Source organism: Opisthorchis viverrini (assembly GCF_000715545.1).
Source record: "Opisthorchis viverrini unplaced genomic scaffold opera_v5_244, whole genome shotgun sequence".
Classification (NCBI taxonomy): Eukaryota; Metazoa; Platyhelminthes; class Trematoda; order Opisthorchiida; family Opisthorchiidae; genus Opisthorchis; species Opisthorchis viverrini.
In genome coordinates this window covers 797,185-821,992 of record NW_008751900.1, presented here as the reverse complement: position 1 = coordinate 821,992, position 24,808 = coordinate 797,185, and the positions used below count along the sequence as shown (strand labels likewise).

General features: G+C 45.4%; 1 protein-coding gene across 1 annotated transcript; it reads left to right on the top strand.

Moving 5' to 3' along the window:
* Nucleotides 1-576: 576 nt before the first annotated feature.
* T265_08905 (hypothetical protein) lies at nucleotides 577-15,779 on the top strand (the record flags this gene model as incomplete). Its single annotated transcript, XM_009174833.1, has 6 exons — nucleotides 577-702; nucleotides 734-1,028; nucleotides 6,143-7,453; nucleotides 9,919-10,292; nucleotides 13,216-13,376; nucleotides 14,969-15,779. The coding sequence occupies 6 exons, from the start codon at nucleotides 577-579 to the stop codon at nucleotides 15,501-15,503; spliced, it is 2,802 nt and encodes a 933-aa protein (XP_009173097.1).
* Nucleotides 15,780-24,808: the final 9,029 nt, after the last annotated feature.

Here is a 24,808-nt window from a genome sequence, read left to right as displayed (position 1 = left end):
CTTTCCATTCTAGTGACATACGCCGTTGATTCCAATTTCCGCCGGCGCACTTCGTCACGTTCCTCCTTACTGAGACTGATGATACAGAAACCTGGGGAGGCAAACCGATAGCACCACCACACTTACTGATTGCGCGCATGTCGAAGTTGCACGCTGTGTCACGCAGTTTTGAGGTAGTGTGGACCGTGTGACTGGCCTTTCCATCCAGTGAAAATAAACGAGTTAACCGCTTTTTCATGGATCAAACGTCTTTGCAATGATGCGGTCGGTGAATTATCCTAGGAGACCTTGCGATTCTGAACGCAATGAGCACAACAGCGAACATATCACTTTGAATGTTGTCAGTGATTACGTTGTGTGCAGCTACTTTCGGTTTTTCTTGACCAATCTGCTGAGGTTCACTAGTAAAAGAAAGTAGGATTTTATTTGGCGGCCGTTGTTTTGCGTCCCCCGATGAGGTGTCTTGACCAATCAGAGTGCCGTGCTTTCGACGTCCCGTCATTTTTCGCAGCGGGCCGCACGCTACCAGCGCGGCGTTTCGCACTTCACGCTGAACCTGTTCCTGACTGTCTCTCAATGTTGCAGGCACCAGATGATGAGCGTGGAAGGTCAGGAGTTTCTAAAAGAATGCGTATCTGCGACACATATAACCCAATTCGCCTGTTAATCAGGTTCGTGTTTATAGTTATTGGTGTCTATATCGTAAGTTTCGGTTTTCCCTTTATTTGTTTAGGGCATCTCTGTTGCTGTTCCAGGTGCCACACTAATTTATATAGAGAGATTCACTTCGTCGCGTGAGGATGAGGTGGCTCTAATATTCAGTGCACGAGCCGTTGGCAGTCTTTCGGGATGGTTACTGGGTACTTTGGTGCTGGATATGAGAGGAAGCTCAAAACCAACTCGTCTTCTTGGAGTCGGAATCGCGGGGATATTCTTAGTTGATTTTGTGCTTCCGTTGGCCGCTCATATTTGGTGGGCCATGCTTGCTTTTGTATCCCAGGGCTGTTTCATGGCCCTTACTACCACTGGTGAGTCATGCTAACTATCAAATTGTCAGTTGACTCCACTGAGTAAGCAGTTTCGCTTGGTTTCCGTTATTCATTGATGTGATTGCGCTGCGCGTTGTGTGAAGTGATGCTGAGATTACCTGTTTCTTCCGATTTTCTGCGCCTTGCGACAACTCAGGACGTTGGTGATTTCCTGGACGATATTGTTGCATTGTTTGAGTTTGGGGTGTTAAATAATCAGGCAATCAACGCGATAAAGATTAAAAGGCCGTCAACTGTCTATCTGGACAAGAGCTCTAAAGTCAATCCATACAACGTGTGGAGAGTAATATAATTATGATAGTCGTTCAACTACTCCTAGCTGTCACGCTCAGTGAAAGCTACAGTTCCATTTTGAGTAGTTTTTCCTCATTATGCTGTCAACAGTTCCCACCTGACGAAAAAACAACCCAATGTAGTAGGACCTGATGGGGGGGGGGAGGACTACAAGAGTAAAAAAAGACGGTGGTTAAAGAACGCATGTAGTGACTGGGGGACATTTCCGGCTTCAGCTGCTCCAACTTTCAATGATGCCGACTGATGCTAGCAAAGAGAGCCGGATAATTTAATTATCCAGTCTTTGGGTGCGCTAAACATCAGGTTTAACCTGCGAAAGGAAAATGTGTAACTGGTCTCAGTTAACCAAGGAGGAGTTTTTCGCACCCGTCTCAGCATAACGGGTGGAGCATACCAGTCGTGTGCGCTTTGGGAACGCCTTCCTCCATTTGATGGAGGACTGATGTAACGGAAGATCAGGTTAGCAAAGGAGTAGCTCTCTCACTAGCGTCCAAGGCTATCTATATCTGAATATTGGCTTCCTCCAGACGACAGACCTGGTTCCGTTAAGACCTAATTTGCTCTGTCTAGAGAGAGGTCAAACGATGGAAATGTTTCCAGAGAACCTTTGGTACTGTAAACCACCGTATGTGATTCCACAGACGCTGTACTGTGCAAGAAATTGGATGCACTGGATCCTTGCGAACGCGCTTTTGGTCATCTGGAGTACGATGTATTCTGTTAAGGTATGATTTTCTTTGTGCACTATGGGGCCAACCGGAATAAAGCAAGTTTCGAAGCCCACGTTCCTTCAAGCATAAAACGCGCTTATGACGCGGTCTTTACGCGTCTGGGGCGATCTCAGATAATAATAAGGAATCGTTCAACCATAACACCCTTTCGGTGTCTAGTTGCCGTGTCACTAGGAAACACGAGGACAGAGGTGCTGCCAGGTTGCCGGAACCCAGACGGGAGCAATCGAGATGTCTGGTTTGGATTTGAACCACGGACCTTCCGCTCAGTAATTTCCCGCCTTAAACACCGAAGTGTCCTAAACTCACACCGAGAATGTCCTAAATAGACACAGGAGATGACCATGTTGCGAAACCGGTGTAAATTGCATGCCAAACGGTGGGATAACTTTGGTCAGTTCATCCACTTTTTCCTCTTCGAAGACGAGAACCATATCGTCTGTATATTCCAGCTGCACAAGCTTCTCGTCAGTAGCTATTTGGACAACTTGGTTTAAAAGACATTCTAGCCCTCATCTCATTAGGACGTCCATCACGAAGTTAAGTAGAACTGGAGAGAGTGGGCACCCCTGACGGACTCCACTTTGTGTACGGAGGTTTTTTGAGAGCTCCCCATATACTCTCACAAGACCACAAGTCTGAGCACAAGGAACTTACTATATGCACAAACTCTCGCGACATCCCTTGCTAGGCAAGCATGTTAAATAGGACGGATCTCTCAGTTGAGTCTAATGTGTCTTGAAAATCCAGAAATGGCGAGTCGTCCCTACGTACGGCGTTGGTCTAGCATCTGGTCAACGCAGTCTCTCAGGCTGGAATTCCGCTTGCTGCTCCCGAGCCAGTGTTTCACGGGCCACTATAAGGCAAATAAGAAGTGACGCTAAGAGTCTCTTTACAACCTTGGTCCAGTTGATCTACCTGTGGTTGCCGCACTCACTATGGGCCCCCTTTCGAAAATGGACATTATCACCGATTCTCTTGAGTTGTTGAAGACTCCTTTCTCAGAGTGCAGGCAAATAGATCAGACAAGCGCTGATTGAGAAATTCACTCTCACTTTGAACACTGCGGATGGGAGGTTATCCGAACCAGGAGCTCGGTCTCGCTTGATACAACATAAGCAACCGTAAACCACCGAGGCTGTAGGAGATTCCAGGTTCACCGTCCAGAGTTGGTAGTGGTTGCTATGAGATTTGTTTGAAAGTGCTTGATCTAGTGCTCGAGGCGTCCTTTACAGAAGGAGGTCTAGCTACTTTGCAATTCATGGTTACATATGGGCTTGGGTACTGCCTGGATGCACAAACCTAGATAGGAGAACGATTTGTGTTCGCATTCAAATTCTTTGGCTAAGAAGCTAACCGCGTGGTATCACTGGTTTGCGCAAGACCGTCAGAGCAGCTTACATTTTTAAAGAGGAAGTCACCCCACATGTTCTAACCCCTAACCTGGAAGCCCAGGAGACTGTTAGTCAGGCCTCATAGACCGTCCCCTCTCAGCTTCTTCCACTCAGCAAAGCGCTGGGCAAAATGAGACAGACGGTCCCATGACTCGCGAAGATCATGTATCAACCAAATTAAAAATGAAGCCTGAGTGCTTCATCTATCCTGGGAGATCTGTTTTTAATTAAATCACCTGGCGCACCCCACCAGACCCGGCCACTTCTTAGACACCGACGGTCAAACATCTACATTGCAAACATCTGATCCACAGCGTACAACGAATCATCTTGCTGCCCTGCCCTTACAGACAAACTGTTTTCGCCCCGGCACCGCAGCTATTAAAGTTTGGCAAAGCTTCCCTTGCTTTCCTGATTCTAGAAGTGATTTTAACATCCACCGGAACCCATATACCGGGTAAACGGATTTGTCTACCACTTAGAGTGGCTGGTCCCGGCCTAAGGCTGCCAGCGTGATGTGGTGCTCGGGCTTGAGTGCTGTCATAATCCCCCGGGTTGCATAGGCTAGAACTTTGCTCCATTAGGTGCAACCATACTAGGAAGGCCAAAGCATCAGGAGTAGCGAAAACCCATACTACGAGTGATCGTATTACGAGGCGGTCTGTGGGTGTGGTTGTACAGTCCTGTTCGAAAGGAGTGTGAAAGCAGTAAGATACCTCCCCCCAAGTGACCAGAATGTCCATATTTATGGAACCAGTGATGTTAGCTTCCCACGAGGAAAAACGGGTTAGAATAATTTGGTCTCCAAAACTACATACTGGTCGCCGAGCGGTTGGTTATCACCACCGACGGTCTATTCAATACAGTCGTAGAACAGAATAGGCCTTACCACGATTTGGGTGTGGCTCGGAACGCTTCAGATGTGTGCGTCAGCATCAGTAATGAAATATATTACCTGAGCCGTCTGATTAGGCCGGTTTCCTGCAGTCGATCAGGCCAGATCTGAGTCATGGGCTCGGGGTACCCAAAGAAAACTGTCTTTTGGGTCAAAGTCTCATGATAGGGTGACTCGACTAGACGCTTTTCCTTAACATGGACATCCGAGAAGTATCACTTACCCACACAGCTCTGTGTCTCGTGGTATCAGACTGGTGGAATTCAGCAGCTTATCTGGCACATCCTCAGTGTAATCATCACTGGAATATCAGGTTAGCGGATGACTCAAAAGCTGGAAACGTGTAACCGAACTGACGGATCGATTGTGGGCGGCAGAGTCGATCAGTTGATCACCGTTTTCGCAGCGTTGCCCTAGGCCTAGCTTTCTAGGGACGCAGCATTTGTTGGTGTCGTTTGATATCGCAGTTATCGCATTCCAGCCACCAGCAACCTGGATATCGCGGCTGAGTATACGGGTGACTAGTTGTATCCGATATTGTCCTTGTTAGAGGGATTTGATAAGAAGTTGGAGCTCAGACGGCTTTGATGGTCGGATTCACCGGAGAACCTTTAAAATAACCTGTCGCAATCCTGGACAGCAGCGGTTGTTAACAGAGTAAGGCGTCTCGTGTATTTTTCAAGGATATTACGATATGGGTACGTCTTGTGGAGGACCTGGCACCCAATATTCGGCACAACAAAACCATGGCGAATTATGGTAATCCCATCACATATGTGTAGGATGGTCCAAAAGCAAAATGGAAACATCTCTTTTGGTTAAACCTTCAAGCAGAGCGGTCGTTGACCATGGCTGCGAATTCGCTATCACTTGTGACCGTCAGACGCGTATCACATTTGGTAGGTAGGATTTGGTTTTTCGTCCCAACGATTGTAGGGATTATATATGTCTTCCGTTGTTGATGCAAACAGATCAGTTGCAAATGGGAAAATTCGTGGGGAAATGAATCACTGATGGTTCAATTGCTGCCTGGGTTTCCGTTGTCATCACAGAAATGCCATTGTCATACTAGTCGTTGGTAGGGTGTACTGCTGTCAGTGTTCTAAAGCACGTATTGCCACTGTGTCGAAATATTGGTAGCTCTGGTGTGTTTACTAATGGTTGATCAGATTATTGTTGATCTGCTCGCCGAACTTGGCGATTGCTTTGCAAACGTCTCGTTCCCAGTCGGAAAGACGTCGTCAGTCACTCAAAATATGAAGGAAAGCTGAATTCACTTACCTATTCGACTCAAGTGGTAAGAAGTGGTAAGAATTTACTGACCGGAAGGTCCGTGGTTCGAACACGACCCCTGCCTCTCGACTTCCGCTGTCTAGGCTTGGGCAACCTGACAGTATTCCAGCCCTCGTGCAACCTTCGGGTGGCATGGCAGTTACGGTGCTACAGCTGAACGATTTCTTTATTCAGCTTAGAAACACGTCTTTTGGGCCTCTCGGAATGATTGTGACGACCTAGCCCTAAATCCCCTCCCTGTCCACTTTTGTTCTTTTCTTCGCAATAAAGCTTTCAAATAAATCATGGTTTTACGGCAGTGGAGCATCAGTTTTGAACACTATTTTTATGCTGTCGATGTTGCTGCTGCTGCTGACGATGATGATGACAATATTTGTGATCTTCAAACCGGAAAATATGATTGAAGTTAAGCGTATTACTTAGGTTTTCCGTGTTTTTCGTCGTTTTGCTGTTAGTCGTTCATGGGTGTTATTTGTTCACCTTCAGGTTGTCTGGCTTACGCTCGTGTTGCATTCCTTCACTCAAAGCCACGCTGGTCGCAACATATGATGTTCGCCTGTCTTGTGGGTTGTGTGGTAACTCCTTTCATGGCGTTTCCATTCTTTCCGGCCCAAGTTGCATTGCCACAGTTACACAGTCTTTCGTCGTTCGTACCGACAAATCTGTCTTCTGTTAACGATATCTCCCCAGCCAGCTTGAAAGCAGTGGTACCCAACGTAGACATGACTCAACGGAAGCGCTTGAAACGAGCCGCACTGCTCACCAATTTCTCGTCAGCCCAGTCCACTGTCCAGCCAAACCACTCACTACTCTCAACACAAGAATTCCCTTCAGAAGGACTGACAACGCCGCAAACTTTAGTGTCGCCGCTGACACCTGAAACAAACATCTCTACTGGTCGAAAGGTAGAAATTACGTCAAAGATTTCGGATGCTAGCCTCTCCGTGAGCTCTCTTCCAACTAAGCCGTCAGTGAATGATGCGAAGCACTTGAACCAGGATTCATCGTCTGCAGATGGCAGTCAGACTGCTTCAAAAATGAAACAACTCGGGGAGGATCGTCGTATTGACACTGTTGGGGGTGCTGCTGGATTACCCCCACCCTCATCTGGTAATACTCAAACAGGTCTTAAACCTCTACTTGACGCTAAATCAAGCGATGCCACAACCAGTACAACAAAACCCGCCTTACCAGATGTCACTTCGTCTAGCTTATCTCCGGACGGAACCAGTGAAGTTGTGCCACAGAACAAAAACGCTAATCTTACTAATTTTATTAGCCAACAACCGTCTTTCGCCCTGGATGTCAATTTAACGACTGGGGTGCCACCTACCACATCTACTTTGAACGCATCCAATCCTGAGTCAGTTTCCATTCCTGTTTCAACTACACCAAGCAACATTGCAAACATCAGTTCACAGACTCCAACCGCGGCAACCACAACGCATTTGCCTGGTACGTCACCTGTCGCTACAGCTACCTACGCACATATCGCTGAGCATCGCTCCCACACGCATCCAACACATCATTTATCCTTTTTGCATCCTTTGGTGCCAATCCAAAGTTTGCATATTTTCCTCGGCCTAATGGGTTTACTGCTTTGGTTGGTTATACTACCGCTGATTGGTTGGTGTCCTTCCTGCACTTGCTTCATATCCCCATCCAGCGCAAGCAGTAATGGTGAAGAACTGAGGCTGCGCAGACTTCGTTCCAGTTCGTCCACGATGGGGAACGGCTCATCTAAGCTAAATGGGTCACAACACGATGTGGAGCGTCACCCGTTACTTCCTTGTGAAGGTTAGTGTTTGTCGGACTTCTCCATGCATCATCTACTCTATTGACCCGTTGTGCTAATTGCGTATGCAAGGTTACCTGATTTATTATTCTATCACAAGTCATTTTGTCTATATGCAAAATGATAGCGATCCCTCCTTATAGCTGCATTGTTTTGACACCACCGCCCCTTGATTATACGACGTCCCTCATCCCCTTGGGAGCCCGGGATAGCCCATTGGTTAAGGCTTCCTTTGGGTGGCATAACATCCAGGCACCAAAAGGGTCTTACATCTGAATTATTATTATTATTACCACCTCATTAGTATTCTCTGCTCGTTGGTAAGGTGATGACTCAACCAATAGGCCGAGCTACTCAGGAACTGACAGCTGCTTTATCTCAGCTGGCCGTGGAAAATTGATCTTGACTAGAATAGCTGTCTGAGTTCTGAATGAGCAATCTGATATGTCCGTTTGATACTTGTTTGTTTGGGGACGGATTACGCTTGCTCACTTTATGCTTCTCAGTTCAGTGTTTTTCGGTACACCTTGATTTTAGATATGTTGCTAGTCAGGTGCGATTACGTGAATAGAACGAATCTTGACTTGTCGTCTTTGAGCTATCTTGCGGAAGTCTGTTGCTTCTGTATTCTTTTTGTGTACATTCTGACCCAGTTGGGTCTAAACGATTACTTGTAGTTGAACTCCACAAACTTTGTACTCAGTTCACGGGGTCACATGGTGCTCCGTTTAGACAAAACTCTTAGAAGCTAAACCGTGCAATAAAGCTGCCCTGGAATCTGCTTAATCCTCTTTCATATGTGACAGCAACATCAGATTAGAACACTGGTGCTTCGATGCCTTGCAGCTATGCCAGTTTATATGATTAAAGCCCTATGACAGAGGGACATCTTCAGGCCTTTGATGACTGGTGCCTCAACTACAACTGGAATCGGCTTGAACCAACAAGTTCACAATGAGATGATCGGAAAACATGTATTTGCTGAAGCAGACGGTACATAACTCAGATAACACAACCATCACTGCAAACTAAGGTGACAGAATCATTGTTACATCTGCTGCGTGTCTAATTCGGAGTTAAGGAAGTCTAGAGAGAATTTGACTTGGCAGAAGGGAATGAACGGATTTGAGTGCCGTCACTGCTGTTCGCCTTCCAGGATGCGGTCTACGTGACCTTCCATGTGCTTGGTTGGAAACACAACGATATGGGCTAACTTATGTGACGTTCATAGTGTCAGTCTTTACCCAGTATGCTTGACAGTGCTGGAGGCTTAGGCACCCGGAATCCCCCTTGCTGTCCCGTTTTTTCTCTATATTTTTTCAGGGTGCATTCTTTGCGAAGTTGTGTGAAATAGCATGTTTTTGCTACTTCCACTTCATTCTTTGGACATCAGAAATTCTGTCCACTCACGGTTGTCATCCGAATTACTGTAAGCGTCTCGTGGGTCGTCATTTTATGAGGTATTACTGTAAAAGGAGCACAGGCCAACGAGCTAACAAGGAAAGCATACGAGTTCCAGTGTGTAATCTATTTGATGCTTTTGTTATGGTATTCTAGTTGAGGGGAGAGTATTTTTCCCGTAAAGTCGAGTCAAACCCCGATGAAAATCCAAGAATCACCTTATGACTCTCCGTGTTTGGGACCGCACCTGACTAATTAGAAGATTGCTTGGAACCCGCCATTCACCTGAATACTGCCTTAGAGCTAATTAACTCGTACGTATTGTATTCCGGCCTACCCACGCACACAGTCTCGCATATACTGGTGTTGATCCTGTTTTTTTCTGAATGCTTACTGGTATGTTGTAAGCAGCTGGCAACATTCTGTCCCCACCGTCGTAAGACTGTCAGGATGATATTGTTTTCTTATTCGCCGGTCAATGCAATTAGAAAATCTAGTTTTCCCTTATCAATACCTGTTCACTGGCCGTGCGCTGTCGCCCTACGAACGCATTTTGTACGACGGACGGTAGTTGTTTTGCTGCTGTTGCCTTTAGGAAACGACGTCAAACCCTGCTAGGTGCCTTTGACAATGTCGCATTTTGGTGACCTATATTTGTGAAAGGTTGCTAAAAGACGTACGTATACAATGGAGGCAATATTTGCATTTAATTGGTTTTATGCTGTCACGTATTTGCTCTGTGAAGCTACGAGTTTTCGGTATATATCTCTGTGGTATCGGCTTGTATGCATGTTTAATTCGGTGGCTGACAGCACTTATGTATTCGGCTTTTCCTCCACCGACGTCCTACCTCGAAACGGCCATTTTATTGAATATATTTTACCACAGAAATGAAAAACGCATCAACTATGGGACACAACTAAGTTTACTCCCTGTGGTATCTGAGGATTTTAGCTGCGCCACCTCGCAAACTTTAATTGATGTATAGTTGGTGTAGCCAGGTTGTTTTTACCGCTGAATGTTTCTGTTCGTTACGTCTTTTGGCGTTGCGTCACTTCATTTGCAGACGAACAACTTCCAGATTACAAAGGTGCAACTTGCGGTTACCGAAGTGATGTGGATATCGATGAAACTCATTATCTTTCAGCCTGTGAGGTGTTTTCCGACTCGGAACTGGCGGGTGATAAAACCAAACTGACAGCATCAAATTCCATGAAAAGATGGTTGCCTACAGCACCGGTTCCTTTGACTTCAATGGACCGCAACTCAGTTCATCTTGATGGAGTACCGCCAACTCCTCTAGTCAATCCTGCCTGGCCTCGTATCTACTGGCCTTCAGATGCATGGCTTCTAATTGCTCAGTTCTTAAATATTGGCCTGGAAACCACCTATGGAGCCTTTATCCATTGGTTTACCATACGATATCTTCTATGGAACCCTGTGAGTTTAGGTCACCTCATTTTCCGTTACCTCACACTCTTCCTGATACGTTTGGTTACCATCGAGTGACAAGAAAGAAGACCGAATCACGTGATCACAGATTACATGTTTCATTCCAGAGGACCCCCAGGATATGTTTGTGAGTTGCTCAGGCTATTCGCGTGTACAGCACATTATCTTTCACAGCAACACAGCTTTAGACACCAGTGCTTGCTGCTGTCCACTTGTAGTAAACTGGTTCAGAAAAAGTTTGTTGTGGATTGAGGAGCTTCAGAGGACTGGGGTGTGGTGCCAGTGCATCTCGACATTTCTTGTATCCTGGGGATTCATTCCTTGGGATACTTAGTCTGATAGACATGATTGTACTCCGCACGATACAAAATACTTATTTTGTGACTTCCGCTGCGAAGATTTCTGAATCAGCTCATTCAGCCCAGGGTCCAGAACGTCGCAGGTAAACTAATTATCGTTCAGATCCTTGCACACAGAGCCCCAGTGATTTCCGCGTGCCTCAAGTTGCGTTCCTGTTTGCATGTGTGTATGAAATAGTAGCTGCGCAACCCATTCTTCTTAAGGTTGAAGAATCGCCGGTTCACGTCTTACCTGGACTCGGGCGTGATGTTGCCGCCTTGAGCAAAGCAACAGCTGTGATCCCTCTCGCTTCTGAGCTGCCACGTATTGTCGTTTACTTTCATGGATAGCCAACCCCTATGACGAACGGGTGAGGTATACATGCGTACATACATACGCATACATACGTAATTTCGCTCCACCTCAGCGCATCCTTCAGGATCTCCAGTCAGCTGCACGGGTGGGGCAAACGGACCCAATTATCAAGTTCGAATCGCACTGACGGTGTACAGGTTTTCTTACTCACTTTGGTACCTTTGTGTGAACCCATCCTTCCTACACATGCCTGACCAGTCCGGGATGCCGGCCTTCAGCATAAAGGTGGACTGCAAACCTGGAACCAACTCCAGATTCAGAGGTGTCCGAGTGAATACATCCCCTCAAGCCTCATCGTGCTGATTCTGACAACCTTCCGCCTGCTCTGTTCAAGGATGACGGCAAATTCCTTATCTAGTGCATGTCTAGCCTATCAGCGTTTATCTGGGAGAAAGAAACACCTGAGCTGAGTCGTTACTGGTACCCATTTTCAAAAAAAGATACTCGCAGCGAATGCGGTAAACACTGAGGTGCCAGCTTGACTTTCGTTGTGGAAAGGCTTCCGGCGCCACTGATTCTTCGTCGTCTTACGGTGGCGCACGAATTCTGGACCCGTGGGCATCAAGCGGGATTTCGACCGGGTAGAAGCTGATTCGTCCACATCTACACACTCCCTCAGTTGTTACAGCATCGCCATCCGTACGACGATCCTTGACTTCAGCGGTACGTTTGTTTCTGTCGATCGGTAAGTGCTGTTAAACACTTGCTCAACTGGGAACGACCCTATATTCAAATATTTCTGGGCCTGTGGGAATGCACTGTGAGCTCTCCAAAAGCTTCCCTACAAAACGTGGTATCCGGCAAGGAAGCTCGCTCTCTCCTTTCATGTTCAATTTCGTGATGAAACGACAAGTTGGACTTTAGAGGATCTTCTAAACCCTGGTGTCCAACTCTTTGCTAGTGAGAACCTTGTTGGTCTGGAGTACGCAGACGATATCGTCCTAATCACTGAAGACGAAGCACAAGCCGTTTTGAATAAACTGACCGCCCTTATAACATCCTTCTGCATATGCCTCGCATCTTCAAAGTGTAAAGTCATGCTTCTTAGAATGCAGTCTCTGAACATACCCGTTACAATTGAAGGAGAATCACTGGAGGTTGTAGGTACTTTTACATACCTCTAGATAGCTTGGTGGTTAAGGCGCGAACTTACTGGCTGGAAGGTTGATTGTCCGAACCCAACTTTAGCATCTCGAGTGCTCCTCTCCAGGCTTGGGCAATCAGGCAGTATCGCGGCCCTAGTGCTTCTTACGGGTAGCTTGGCAGCTGTGCACCATGGGGGTGTTGCAGCTGAACGGTTTATTTTGTTTAATGTATAGATGTAAACCCCTTCGGAATTCTCGGGATACGTTCTTCCCCCACCTACTGTTTTCTCTTCACGTTAAGACTTAAAATGTAATTAGATTAACTTTGTGGTTGTATGGCAGTGAACCGTCAGTGTCAACACTAATGTCGCTGTCTTTGATCATGTTGATAACGGTGATGATGACCACAGCCAATTATTCGATGCATCGAATTTGTAATGTTTTTGCGTCCCATGTTCACCCTTTGGTTAGACTGATCTGGACCAAACTTTTTGTGTTTGACTCGCTTGCGGAAAAGCATGGCTTCTGATGTGAAAGGTTTTCTTATTTATTTTTGAATAAAATTTTCTCTTTTGGTTTGAATGCGGAATTTCTTATCCATCGTGCTTCATATGTACGGAGCGGGAGCAATCACACCAGTTGCTTCAGTAAGAATACCGTGATTGGGGTAGGAACTAATCCCTATAGGGGAATTCTTACAGCTTCCGCATTCAATTTGTTAGTAATCACTCTAGAGTACAATACAAACTAAACTCAAATATCATGATGCCTTTAAAACGAGACCTCTCTTAGTCATACGAAACCTAGAACAGTTGGGTCTGAGGAATCCACGGATGTAAGTGATTCAGTTGAAGAATTCATCTCAAACCTCATTACACGTTTGTTCAGCAAGAGGTGGCTTGGTGCTCTCAATTTGCTCTCTGAAAATCCAAATCTTTTTTTGGTAACATTGTATCGTTTCTCCTCCGTCTGGTCAATGTAAAACACTAAATCGCACACTAAATCCAGGAATAAATCCACCGATTGGTTATCAAGCCTCTCTGAAACGATGACTACTCAATCGGTCCCAAACATTTTCCAATAATTACTTTCAATTCCACGTCTCTTAACAGGCCGTAGCTTCCCTAGCACTCAGTCTGTTCTGGCTGGGCGGCTTGGTAGGTAGGCTTCCGTGCCTGTTTCTGGTCGAAACCAAGTTGTCGTCACATTCCAACCGAGGTACTCGCTCAAACAGTCTACAGTCGAGTCATTCTTGGTCTTCACTGCTTTCAAGGTAAGTTAGATGTTTTCAGATTCGAACCATTTTCATCCTTGATTGTGGTTGGCGTGTTTCTCCGCATTTGATATATTTCTGTGAGGTCCAAATAGCGCGAGAACTTACTGGTCCAAAGGTCCGTGGTTCGAACCCAACCTCTACAACTCAACTGCTCTTGTCTAGGCTTGGTCAACCTTGCGGTATTTTAGCCCTCGTGGTAAACAAGGATATAGGGTCGCAGTATTGCCTTCTCACCAAATCTTTAACCAGTAGTCCCGTGGAGTTGTCGGGCTCTGACTCACTACATGAGGGCCCAAATATGATCCAGGTGCCCACTATTCTGCTCACACCCTAATGCAATACACCCGCCCCAGTTTGATCACCGTTATCTGCGAGGAGGATTTATAACTAGAGTGGAATGCTCGATAGACACAATAATTTGCATACCAATTTTGTTTTCTCTAGAGATTCATCTGAATCCCAGTTGAATCTCTCGTTTATGAATATCCCTTTGGATGTAGTGTGTAAAGATAAAACACATTAATGTTTGAATGTTCACTTATCATTTTGTGAAGTGGAGTAGAAACGTATTTTCATTTGGGCTCTCATAGTGTTTGGGAGTTGGAAGGTCAGAACTTTCCGTTACGTACTGTTAGTAATACAAAAGTAGCAAATCTTGGTACTTGGCTGCCATATGATCATGGGGGAAAAGGTTATAGCAAAGAAAGGAAAGAAGAAGCAGCGGAGAAATGGCCAATCACTAGGTTTCCAAGCTTTCAAAAGGGGGCGAGATGGACCAAGTGGTTAGAGCGCGAATTTACTGACCGGAAGGTCCGTGGTTCGAACCCGACCTCTGCCACTCGACTTCCCCTGTCTAGGCTCTAGGCTTCGGCGACCTGGCAGTATCCCAGCCCTCGTGCCTCCTTCGTGTGGCATGGCAGCTAGGCACCGAAGGGGTGCTACAGCTGAACGATCAAGCTTTCAAAAAAGATTTGAGACAAACGAGATGGCTCAGTGGTCAGAGCGCGAATTTACTCACCGGAAGGTCCGTGGTTCGAACCCGATCTCTGTCTCTCGACTTCCCCGTCTAGGCTTGGGCAATCTGGCAGTGCCCAAGCCCTCGTGCTTCCTCTGGGTGGCGTGGCTGCTAGGTACCGGAACGGTGTTACAGCTGAACGAGACAAACGACATTTTTGGTATTTCGCTACCTAATTTTCGCAGTAACCGAGACCCGATTCTCGTGGAGACGCTGTGATATTTTGTCCTCAACTTTCAGATTGATGTTGACAGAACAGGAGCAATAGAATGGTTCCGTTCCTGTCAGTTTGCACACAAACCAGGATATATTTTTCAACAGATGGTAGTACGAATAAGATGTCTTCAAATCCTGATAGACTCGCAGGTTTTTAGACCTACCGAGCAGTTCTGTAGTCTGGGGAACCGAAACTGGACGTTCGGTTCGTTACTTCACACAACTTCGCACTGTTTAAAGGATGTAGCGAGAACTACCGTTCGCTTAGCTACCTCGCATTTTATTTATTCGTTGATCTTGGATACAACCGTTTGTCGTATAGTTGTCTGCATCCAGTGTTGTGTGCTTCATCCCTCAGTTCGACGCGCTGGCTTCTGTCCATGATCCGTCTATGTGGATCTGTTCTTTGCGTCATCAGTGCAGTGGCTATTACTCGTCTTTCCGTATCCACTGCCCGCTACAAACTTGACTCAATTCCAACTGCTGCTCAACGGCCCGTGTCCCACAACTACTTCACATGGCTTGGTGGTAGCCTGTTTCTCGGCCTAGGGGTGGGCGTTTCCTCTTCAGGTGTTGACTCACTGTTGGTGGTACATCACACAGATGGCACTCATCGTCTTCAGTTGGCTGGACACCTGGGACAGATGCTGGTCCCTCCGATTGTCGCCTACCTTCATCACCTTGCTGTGTTTCACCGATACACCTATGTTCTTGGCACTTCAGTGTTAGTTTTGAGTATCCTTTTGAGCTTTGCCCTAGTCGCAGACGTGCTTCGAGCGGTGATGTGTTGTTCCCCAGAAGTACCATCAGTTCCCCGTGTGGAAACCGAGTCTCCATCGAAACCATACAGAATTTCTTCACCGGTCACTTTACACACCGTTGAGCATCCATAATTTCGTATGTTTATGTGTGTGTTCAATTTCCATCACCGCTTTCTCTGGTTTGGAATTCAATACATCTTGTGATTTTTTCCAGATGGTTTGTTAACCCGCTAACTTTTTTGATTAAGAAGTGTTTGTGGCTTTCAGTTCCTTATATCTCCTATTTTGTTACTTTGTTTTCATATGTTGTGCGTACATTGTGAACTCATTTTCCTAGTCTTTCTGGAACCGAAATCATTCGTAAATTATAAATAGTATTTTTCTTACGGAATAAACGATATCTCTGTGTTACGGATTCTCGTTTTGCTTACCTGAGCCACATACTAGAATTTCCAAGCCCGGGTCCACTAGCGAGATGGCCCAAGTGGTTAAAGCGCGAATTTACTGACCGGAAGGTCCATGGTTCGAACCCGACCTCTGTCTCTCGACTTCTCCTAGGCTTCCTTCTAGGCTTGGGCAACCTGGCAGGATCCCAGCCTTCCTGCCTCTTTCGTGTGGCATGGCAGTTAGGCACCGAAAGGGTGCTACAGCCGTTTCTCAGTCGTCCTGCCTCTCTGTGGCCCAATGATAACCAGTATCCTCAATGAGCATCCGATCCTGATGATACACATGATTGACGGACTCATCTAGGCCATATAGTTATCCCGCATGACAAACATGCGTTGGTACATTTTGTTCATCTGAACATGAATTGGAATGGGCTAACGGGAGGTAGCCTTTACGAAGAGGTCGACCGTACCCTAACCAAGGAGAGTTGGTAATAGTTGTAACTCATCGAGTTCTACTTCACTTCCTATTTTTATACCTCATTTAGTAGGACCGTTGTAATGACTAAATTTTCGGTTGTTTTCACGGAGTTTCGATCACAAACGCAGCCAACGCACAGATCGCATAAACACGCATTCCACACGTGACCCTACATCGTTTGGTTGGTGCACTACATTCACTATATAGGCGGAGATATACACAATCTGGACAAAATGCGTTTAGGGTACTTGGTTGTATGGGTTCAACGTTCGGTGTTCAGGTTTGACCGTGTATTCGCTGTGAAAACAACGAAGGTCGCGTAATTCGACTGAATTTCTTATCGGCGCCGATCTTAGATGTATGTGGTGGGTTCAGCTGTGTGACAGTGGATATGTTCTAATTTTCAGAAAAGAACGAGGCGCCGAATCCGGTCAGTGAGTTTCTACACATTTTCGCACACTGACGTCATGTTCAAACAATCTTTGCCATTCGCACGACTGCGTTCCCAATAGCTTAGACAAGTCATTTCGATGATGTTGGGTTACTGAAACTTGTCGGATTTGACGAATGGAACTGTTCGGGCGTTCACTCGCTTCCATTCAATCTCTATCTTCGTCAGCCACGTGAGCCAATAAAACTTGCCAAATTTGGCGAATGGAACTGCTATGCTTCCGCACGCGTAATGCTGAAGGAAAGCGAATCGATAGCCGGGGTCACAAAATGGCATGATCAGAGTCAAGCTTCGTACCCCAGAAATTACGACAATCTTTAATTGACGCTCTCCATCGGTAACTGATAGCCACATGGTCCAGTTGAGTTCCAGTTTGAAGTTCGTACTGGTCAGGAACAGATGGTGGTGACCAGAAAACAGACAGCCACTCCCCATTATCTGTACGCTGAGCATCGACTTCCGGACGTAGTCAACTTGAGCATTCATATCACCCGCTAGTATTACAGTACCCATCCCTCTTGCTGACCAAAACAGTCTTTTGGGGTTCTTGATAAAACCCATCCGTTTCAGTCTCAAAACTGCAATCTGTTGGGGCGTGTGCTGATACGATAAGTAAACACCGTTTACAGCATCCACCCGCATTGATCTTAATTGAGCCAGATAGATGCGCAGCCCAAAAACGACTGTTTACTGATATTCAGTCCAGTAGGGCGCTTGAGGCGCACGGCTGGAGTGCAGTCTTGGATGCGTGTTTCGGAGATACAACATACATCGACGGATAGGGTAAGCAAGGTTCAGTAAGAGATGTCTGTTACCCGATTTGATTTAAGTACGGATATTAAAGGCTGCAATGTGGATAAGATCTCTCGAGGTTAGTAAGTGATTATTTTGGTTTGATTTCCCGCTAATTTCCGATAATTCAAACACGCAACAATGGCTAGGGGACTGGCAGATGCGTTGATCGGAACGCACCGTTCGACGGGTGGTCAGCTTATGGGAGAAGGCCGGTGAGCGAAGGGTTGCTTCCGGTTGACCAAGCCTAAGACTCAAAGTCTGACCCAAAATGCAGTGGAAGTATATAGGGTTTTGTTTGGGGGCTCTGCCCCTAGCATCTGACTTTAAATTCTGAATCACGAGGCAGCGGTTGTTTGGGGTTTTGTTGTGGGACCCTTCCCGGAGCAGATGACTCGAGAGCCTGAGCCATTTGGCTGCAGGAGGCTGGCTTGGCCCGAGGATACAGGCATTACTGTCTCACTCCTAATGCGTCTGCGTACAACGGGTACCTTTTGAGCAGCCTTGGATTCTTTGTTTTTAAAAGCATTTCGACCGTATTCAATAATGCGACGTCGGTCCCAGTCGGCTGTTGGGCGATCGGAGTGTGCGGTTTTTAAGACCGACCTTTTTTTGACCCGTCCTGCAGAGGAGGACGGCATCACTGCTTCCATAAATATGGACATGTTGGTTGCCTGGTTGAAACACCTTACTGCCCTTACACTCCTATCACAGAGGACAGTACGACTTTACCTCCAGACTGACTGCCTCGTAGTACGATTACTCGTAGTTCTTTGTTTGGCTGCTTCCTTTTGGTCTTCTTGGTATGGTTGAACATTGAGCAACTGGGTTCCAGACAGTATCGCCCACATGATCATTACCACACAGAAGCTCGACCAATACGACAAGAGTCTTGGTTTCGGATTACGTCGTGTTCAGGCGACTGGTCAGTAAGGAGTATGCTCGTAAGCACAGCCCAGTTGACAAGCGTTTTACGGCTCTGGACTGAAAGCATCAATATTTAATCCCTTTATTTAACATAAGCTGCAGTTAAAGAACTAAGTTGGGCTACAGATCTTTGGGGGAAAATGGACATGTTTGGATGTGAATTTATGGGGAACTGGAAAGCGTTGGTATTTGGACAGCGATATTACCTGACTAGACACAATTAAGCACAGTTGTAAACAATAGGCATTTCTTTGCGGAAATGAAATATAATGAGTGTTTAACTGTAACTGCTTTTCGGTTCCTAGCTGCCATTCCATCTGAGGAAAGCACGAGGGCCGAGACACTGTCAGGTTGCTTAAGCCAAGAGCAGTCGAGGTAGCGGGGTTGGGTTCGAACCATAAACCTTTCGGTCAGTAAGCTGTCTCCTTAACACATGAGCTGGGCTATCTTACTGTATAAGGAAATATTGTTTGAACGGGACTGGCTAGTTTTAAGCCCTGCACTAATGTTCACAGTTGTCAGCAGTCTGTCATGCCCATTCTTGTAATCCAGGCTAATCAAGGAACACTCCAAAGTTTACGATAGCCTTGCGTCCTATCAAGCGGAACCCTATCAAATAGCTGGTGGGAACCCTAGGGTGGGCAGGGATGCAAAGAAGCTGGAGTGCAATCTGATGTTCCTAAATATTTGGTCAATGAATAAGTAGGTAAGTAAGTAAGTAGGCTCTGCAAAGTTCGTGAGCTCCTGTCCGTTAGTGTGCCTGCCGATAACCTCCATACTGCTGTTCCCCAACTTCTTGCACATCGCCATCAGCTTCTCACGTAAACACCTCGGGTTCGAATGAAATCAACTTCGTCTGTTGCTAAGCTGAGTGTCTCACTGCACTCAGAATAGTTGCGCAGTCCTATCTGAATAATCTTAACTTCCTCCTTCAAACATATTGAAGAGGAGGGTATTGAAAATCACTACAAGTGCGAATTATACTCCGTTACGTGTGGTTTATGAGTTGCACGCAAATAATAAGCCGTGTTCAACGAAGTGAACTCGCGTAAGGGGTATGGAAAACCTAGTCATTATCCATGAAGTCAGTATCATCGTGTAATTCAGATGTTTTCTTATCGATAAAGATTTTGAAATCTTGGATCAAAGTGAGGAGCACATTTTGCTCTGTAAGGAATGAATGAAAACATCAAAACTCATCAAGGGCTCAGATATAGAGAGCGTTAAGTCCGAAGATGTCCTGCAAAGGATCAGTTAGTCGAACTCACCTAACTTTGACGATAATTATTGTCAACGAGGCCATGATCGGCAGCTCAACTAAGCTCAACGATATGTATACGGGAGTCTTCGTTAAATAAAACATAGTTATAGGACGACTTCTGTGTGAGGCGGCTTGTTGGGCAGGGATAAGAGCATTGTCTTTCAAGTTGGTGGATTGAACTTCGGGTCAAAGAATCGGGGGAGCCAGACCGTCTTTCAGAGCATCACATTACTGACATCCTTCGACGTAACATCAAAACAAGTATTTCTCGTAATCCAGAGTCTAGGATTTGACTCAAGGAATGGGAGATTTCTAAAATACAGTACTGTTACCCAGTGTGCTAAAATCCATCGGGGTGAGAAGAACAAGCACAAGATCTGACAACGGAAGTATCCATCACTCATGGTGTAGCTGCGGTAAGTACACGAGCCACGTTGATGCCTTGAAGCCAGAAATTGCCTATCTTCAGTTGCTTTGTGGCTAAACTGCTGTGATTTCTGAGATCTCTTTTCTTATTTTGTTCGAAAACTACGGAGCATCTTGAACTGACGTATATTCAAGAAATCAGAAGATGATGATTTGATGACCCACAGTCGCTATTTGGTTCTTTTGTTTTGCTTCGTAGCCAAACTCAGCACGACGTTCCTCGCATTTTCCCGAATTTGGGATTTATATTTTCAGTCCATATTACAATCATGGTACAGAAGCGACAAGTGATATGGGAAAAATATCATAAATGAAAAATTATTCGAGTTTCATTCGAGCATCAACTGTATTTGCAACTAAGTGTATTCCATAAAAAATGCACTACCAGGAAACATGCTAAATGATGGGAGATGATCATCAATGCGGCTTAAAAATACTGACAAATTGAACCAAACAGACAATAAAATGACTGGAATGGAAGCAAGATTCTTTCACTGCCGCAGTTATTTTGTCTCCTTTTTCCAAGCATCACTGTAGACTTGGAACTATGAAATGCTCGCATTCGTTAAAACGCTGCAGTATGCGATTCAATCCCATGGTTCTCATTTTGTATGGATCAAGAGGCCAGACAACTTACTCTTCTCACACACCCTGCGGTTCACTTCTTTGTCAGCCTTAACCTGTCTCGACTAGTTTAGAACTGGTTACCGATGACCAATGCTACCATGGGTTTGTTTTGTTTCACTTCTACTAAAGGGGTCGTTTAATGACATATGGAAACCGAATGGTCTAATGGGATTTGTCACTGTCAACCTTAGAGAAGTTATTACGTCCCACATGTTCGGGTTGGAAGAGGTTGTCGAGGGTTTGTAATTTCTACCTGTAACTGGTATTCACCGACACCTATTGTGAACCGTCTTCAAAGTGTTAGTGAAATCCACAGAAACCTGCAAGTGTCAGTCTGATGAATTCAGAGATTAAAGCAGTGTGCCGTTTTGTTCACTTACTCTCATGTAACAGGATTGTGGCACGAACCCACGTGGTTCAGCGTCGTGGATTTATCGACGAATGCGTAGTTTCCGTTTGTTCTTGCGTGTTTTTTTTTTCGGCATGTTAGAGGAGATGTCTAATTCAAATAATGTATCGAAATTTTTGCCGTAGCTGTTAATTGCATGTCGGCTGTGCAAAAGCCTGAGAAAAGAGCGCAACCACAAAAACGTGTTTGCGTCACAACTTTTTCGAATAAAAAAGGCAAGGTCACAACATTAATCGATCGCAGCTGCATCAATCGTCGATCCGTGTTCTTGGCATGATGCTTCCCAAGAATGCCTCCTAAATTTTATTTACGTGGCAGAAAAATGAATAACCTTGGATTCATCCCCTCCCTATTAAGTGTCATTGTGCTAGTCGTGCTAAGACATGTCAAATCCCAGTCGGAAACTGTCAGTTAGTCCCCAGCGTTTGTCAACCGTTGTTGTAATCTTAAGAATGAGCTTAAAATTCATTTTGTTCAACGGTTTATAAATTTGTCATATTGTGCTAAAATGATCGCAGTTAGCCACATTAATTTTGATCGTTTCGGCACACTATTGCGCTCACACACTGCCACAGATGAAAACAGAAGTTTGCAGGCGCTGCGGGTATCTGGAGTGAAAAGTCACGAGGTATTTTCAAACTGAGCCTTTTGTCGCTCCGAGGATGTCAACGGCGAACTGCAGTCTGCGAACAAAAATGGTCACACGGTCACCAGAAAGCTGCATACGCGATGAGTCTAAACCGGGGGCCGTGTTTTCTGCACTCGCATGCGGTTCCGCAGCGGTATTATCCGTAAATTTGTCACTGTATTTCTCTGATCGGACGGATGATTTTGGCTACTTCCGAGCGAAACATGTTTGGCGCTCACTGTTTATTTACTGGTGCGTCACTAGAAGTTGGTTTACGCGATTGTAGGTAGGAATTGAAAGGTGACTGAAAATTAACAGATGAGACTGTCAGGCATTCATGAGGTAGTTATTTCGTCTGGGCTTGAGTGACACGCTGAAGGTGTATTGTATTCTGCACAATTACTTGAGGATTTTGCCGGTATGCAGGATTTTTATGACATGGAGGCTTTACATTGCGAAGTAAGTGAAAACAAACGCCCACTTGTTTTCAGACGGTGACTTCGTACAAAGGGCAAGGACTGTGCTCGCAGTATCAGTGTGGACTGTCGTAACTGCTTACTTTCTTCAAGTGTTAGATGGAGATTCCCTATAAGGTGTATAGGGATATACGCGTTCGATATACGCTGTATATCGAACAATAAAGCACAGGAAGATTCACCCTAAGGGTCTGGAAAAAAGTTCACCGTTTCGTTGATTCTATCTAATCTTATTCAGTCGTTTTTCGGCTAATGTGCGTGCACCAGTGCTACATCCAATGACCCCATGGGATTCTTCATGTTTAATGCAACACTGATGTCTTCCGGTTCCCACTCTAACCATCACCTGGTGAGTGGTGGGCTGTTTTTTGTGTTTGTCCCGTTTTCTCATACTGCCTCAATCCAAAAACTAAGGTGGAATTATTGGTCAGTCATTGCTTCAACATGCCTATGTATGAAACACTTTTTACAACCGGTCTGACAGAAGTTCATCCAGTGCCATTTGATCCACCATTAATCACCATCAGCTCTTTTACACTTACTCGGGTTCTTCACGAATGAAGGTACAAACAAGGCGGGCTCATGTTTCCCTTGGAATGATTTTCGAGCTATAGAAGTAGTTCACTAGAATCGGGTCTGAAGTGGGACATTAGCTAGGTTTTTAGTTAATGTGGACCCTTAGTGCGAGCAAATATGCTTCAGCGAGTGCAGTTCATAGTTGTACGTGGGCTAGGACACAGCCAGGCGCCAACATCTGGAAGGGGGGCGATTGAGATTCTTAACCAAAGCCTTTGGCTCGAAAGGCTGACCACAAGGCAGCGGTGTTTGGCGGGAAATGTAAGCGCATTACCATTCGTATGGAACCAGTTACCATACTTGTTCTAAGTCCCAACCTGGAGGGCCAGGAGAATGTTTGTCAGACCTCTAGCCATTGACCAACCTGGTACGAGAGACTGCGAATGATGCGCGGACACCCATCCCAGTATAGCTCGCTGGGTCGTGGAGGTATGCGAACCGTCACATCACAGCAAGGTTCGGTCTCTTAATGACGAATGCATCCATGACCCAATCGTTATCCGTATCTTGTGAGTGAAAACAGATTCCGACCAAGATATCTGGCTGAAATTCTACAGTGGCACAGTTAAATATGTTAATTCACCGCTCTATCGTTACTGTCAGTAGGCGAACAGGAAAAACGGAACCCTTCGTGTCGTGACGCAGAATTGTCGTTCACACCGGAATAGCAGAACGAGCGCTGCTCTCCAAACTCACATTCCCAGCCTTAGCCCAGGTACCTGCGATCATTCGCTCACCGGTGACGGCTTTCAAATGGGGCAGAGGGAGTAAAAGAAAAACCCGGAAACAGTAATTAAGGGACACGTGGGGAATGTAATGAAAAATGATGCCGCAGTTTCGTTTCAGAAATATTTCCATTAATCAAAACTATATGGAGATGAGCCGCCCCAGATAATCGAACGTCACGTCGGCTGGAGGAATAAATCGTGAAGCCGGTTGTGTACCCAACTAAAACAGACCCTGATTGGTTGGAGTGCGCGCCAATTTGGATCGAACATTTAAAACTTGGTGCTTCTCACTCCATCACGAAGATTTTAGTGTTGCTTCCTGGAAACTTTTGTGATCACCCCATAGTTATGGCAGTAGGAATTTTCTTTTTTCTTTTTCAACCGAGGAGTGAGAAGTTGAATCAGTACTTCTACCCTACAAGCTCTCATTTATTCAGTTTTTAAACAGTATCTGTATCTCTTGATGCGATTGGCTAAGCTGTATGTACCTTTCTTGCAATCCATTTGCAGTTCATATATAAAAAGTCTATCCCAAACCACCGTACTTTTTGAAATATCATGGTGGAGAGAACAGAATACCGAGGACCGACATAGGATTTGAAATGTGGTTAGTTTGAAGTACTCGAAAATTGATTATGAAAACCAAAAGTGAAAACTTGAAGTCTCATGCACTCTTATCCGTCATTGTCAAGTAATAGGGGAACCAAAGTTAACATCTCTGGTTTTCTGTCTATTAGTCAAAGGTCAAGCATGATCAGATTGATTTTGCTCAAAGATAGTAGGAATTTCTATTTACTCCTGCCCAACAGGTTATAGTGTTCAAGGTGCAAAAACGAAGCTTATCAGAACACAAAGTGATATAAAATAAACATAAACTAAACACTATGATAACAGTGGGTTAATTCACTGGATTTCAAAGGAATCAGTCTTTCGCAAAATACATTGGTTTGCAAACCAATTTGGTTTTGACGGGACACTCACCTGAGACCCAGCTGAATCTGTCGTTTATGATGTCTTTAAGCAACTGAATGTGATGCATCAGGTCGCCTCTTGTTTCAGTTGACATGATATTCGATATATCGCGATGTATTTTATGGACGTAATACACTACTCATAAGCTGCTGAAAGCCCTTCGATAGCCCATGATCAGTTTCACCCTTCTTTGGAATCAGCAGGTCGGTGTGGTCTCCAAGTTTCCGATCGTGGGATGTCCATGAGTTTACAGCAACTTTAAGGGTGGATTCAGTCTTTCATCTTATCGTTCAAGTA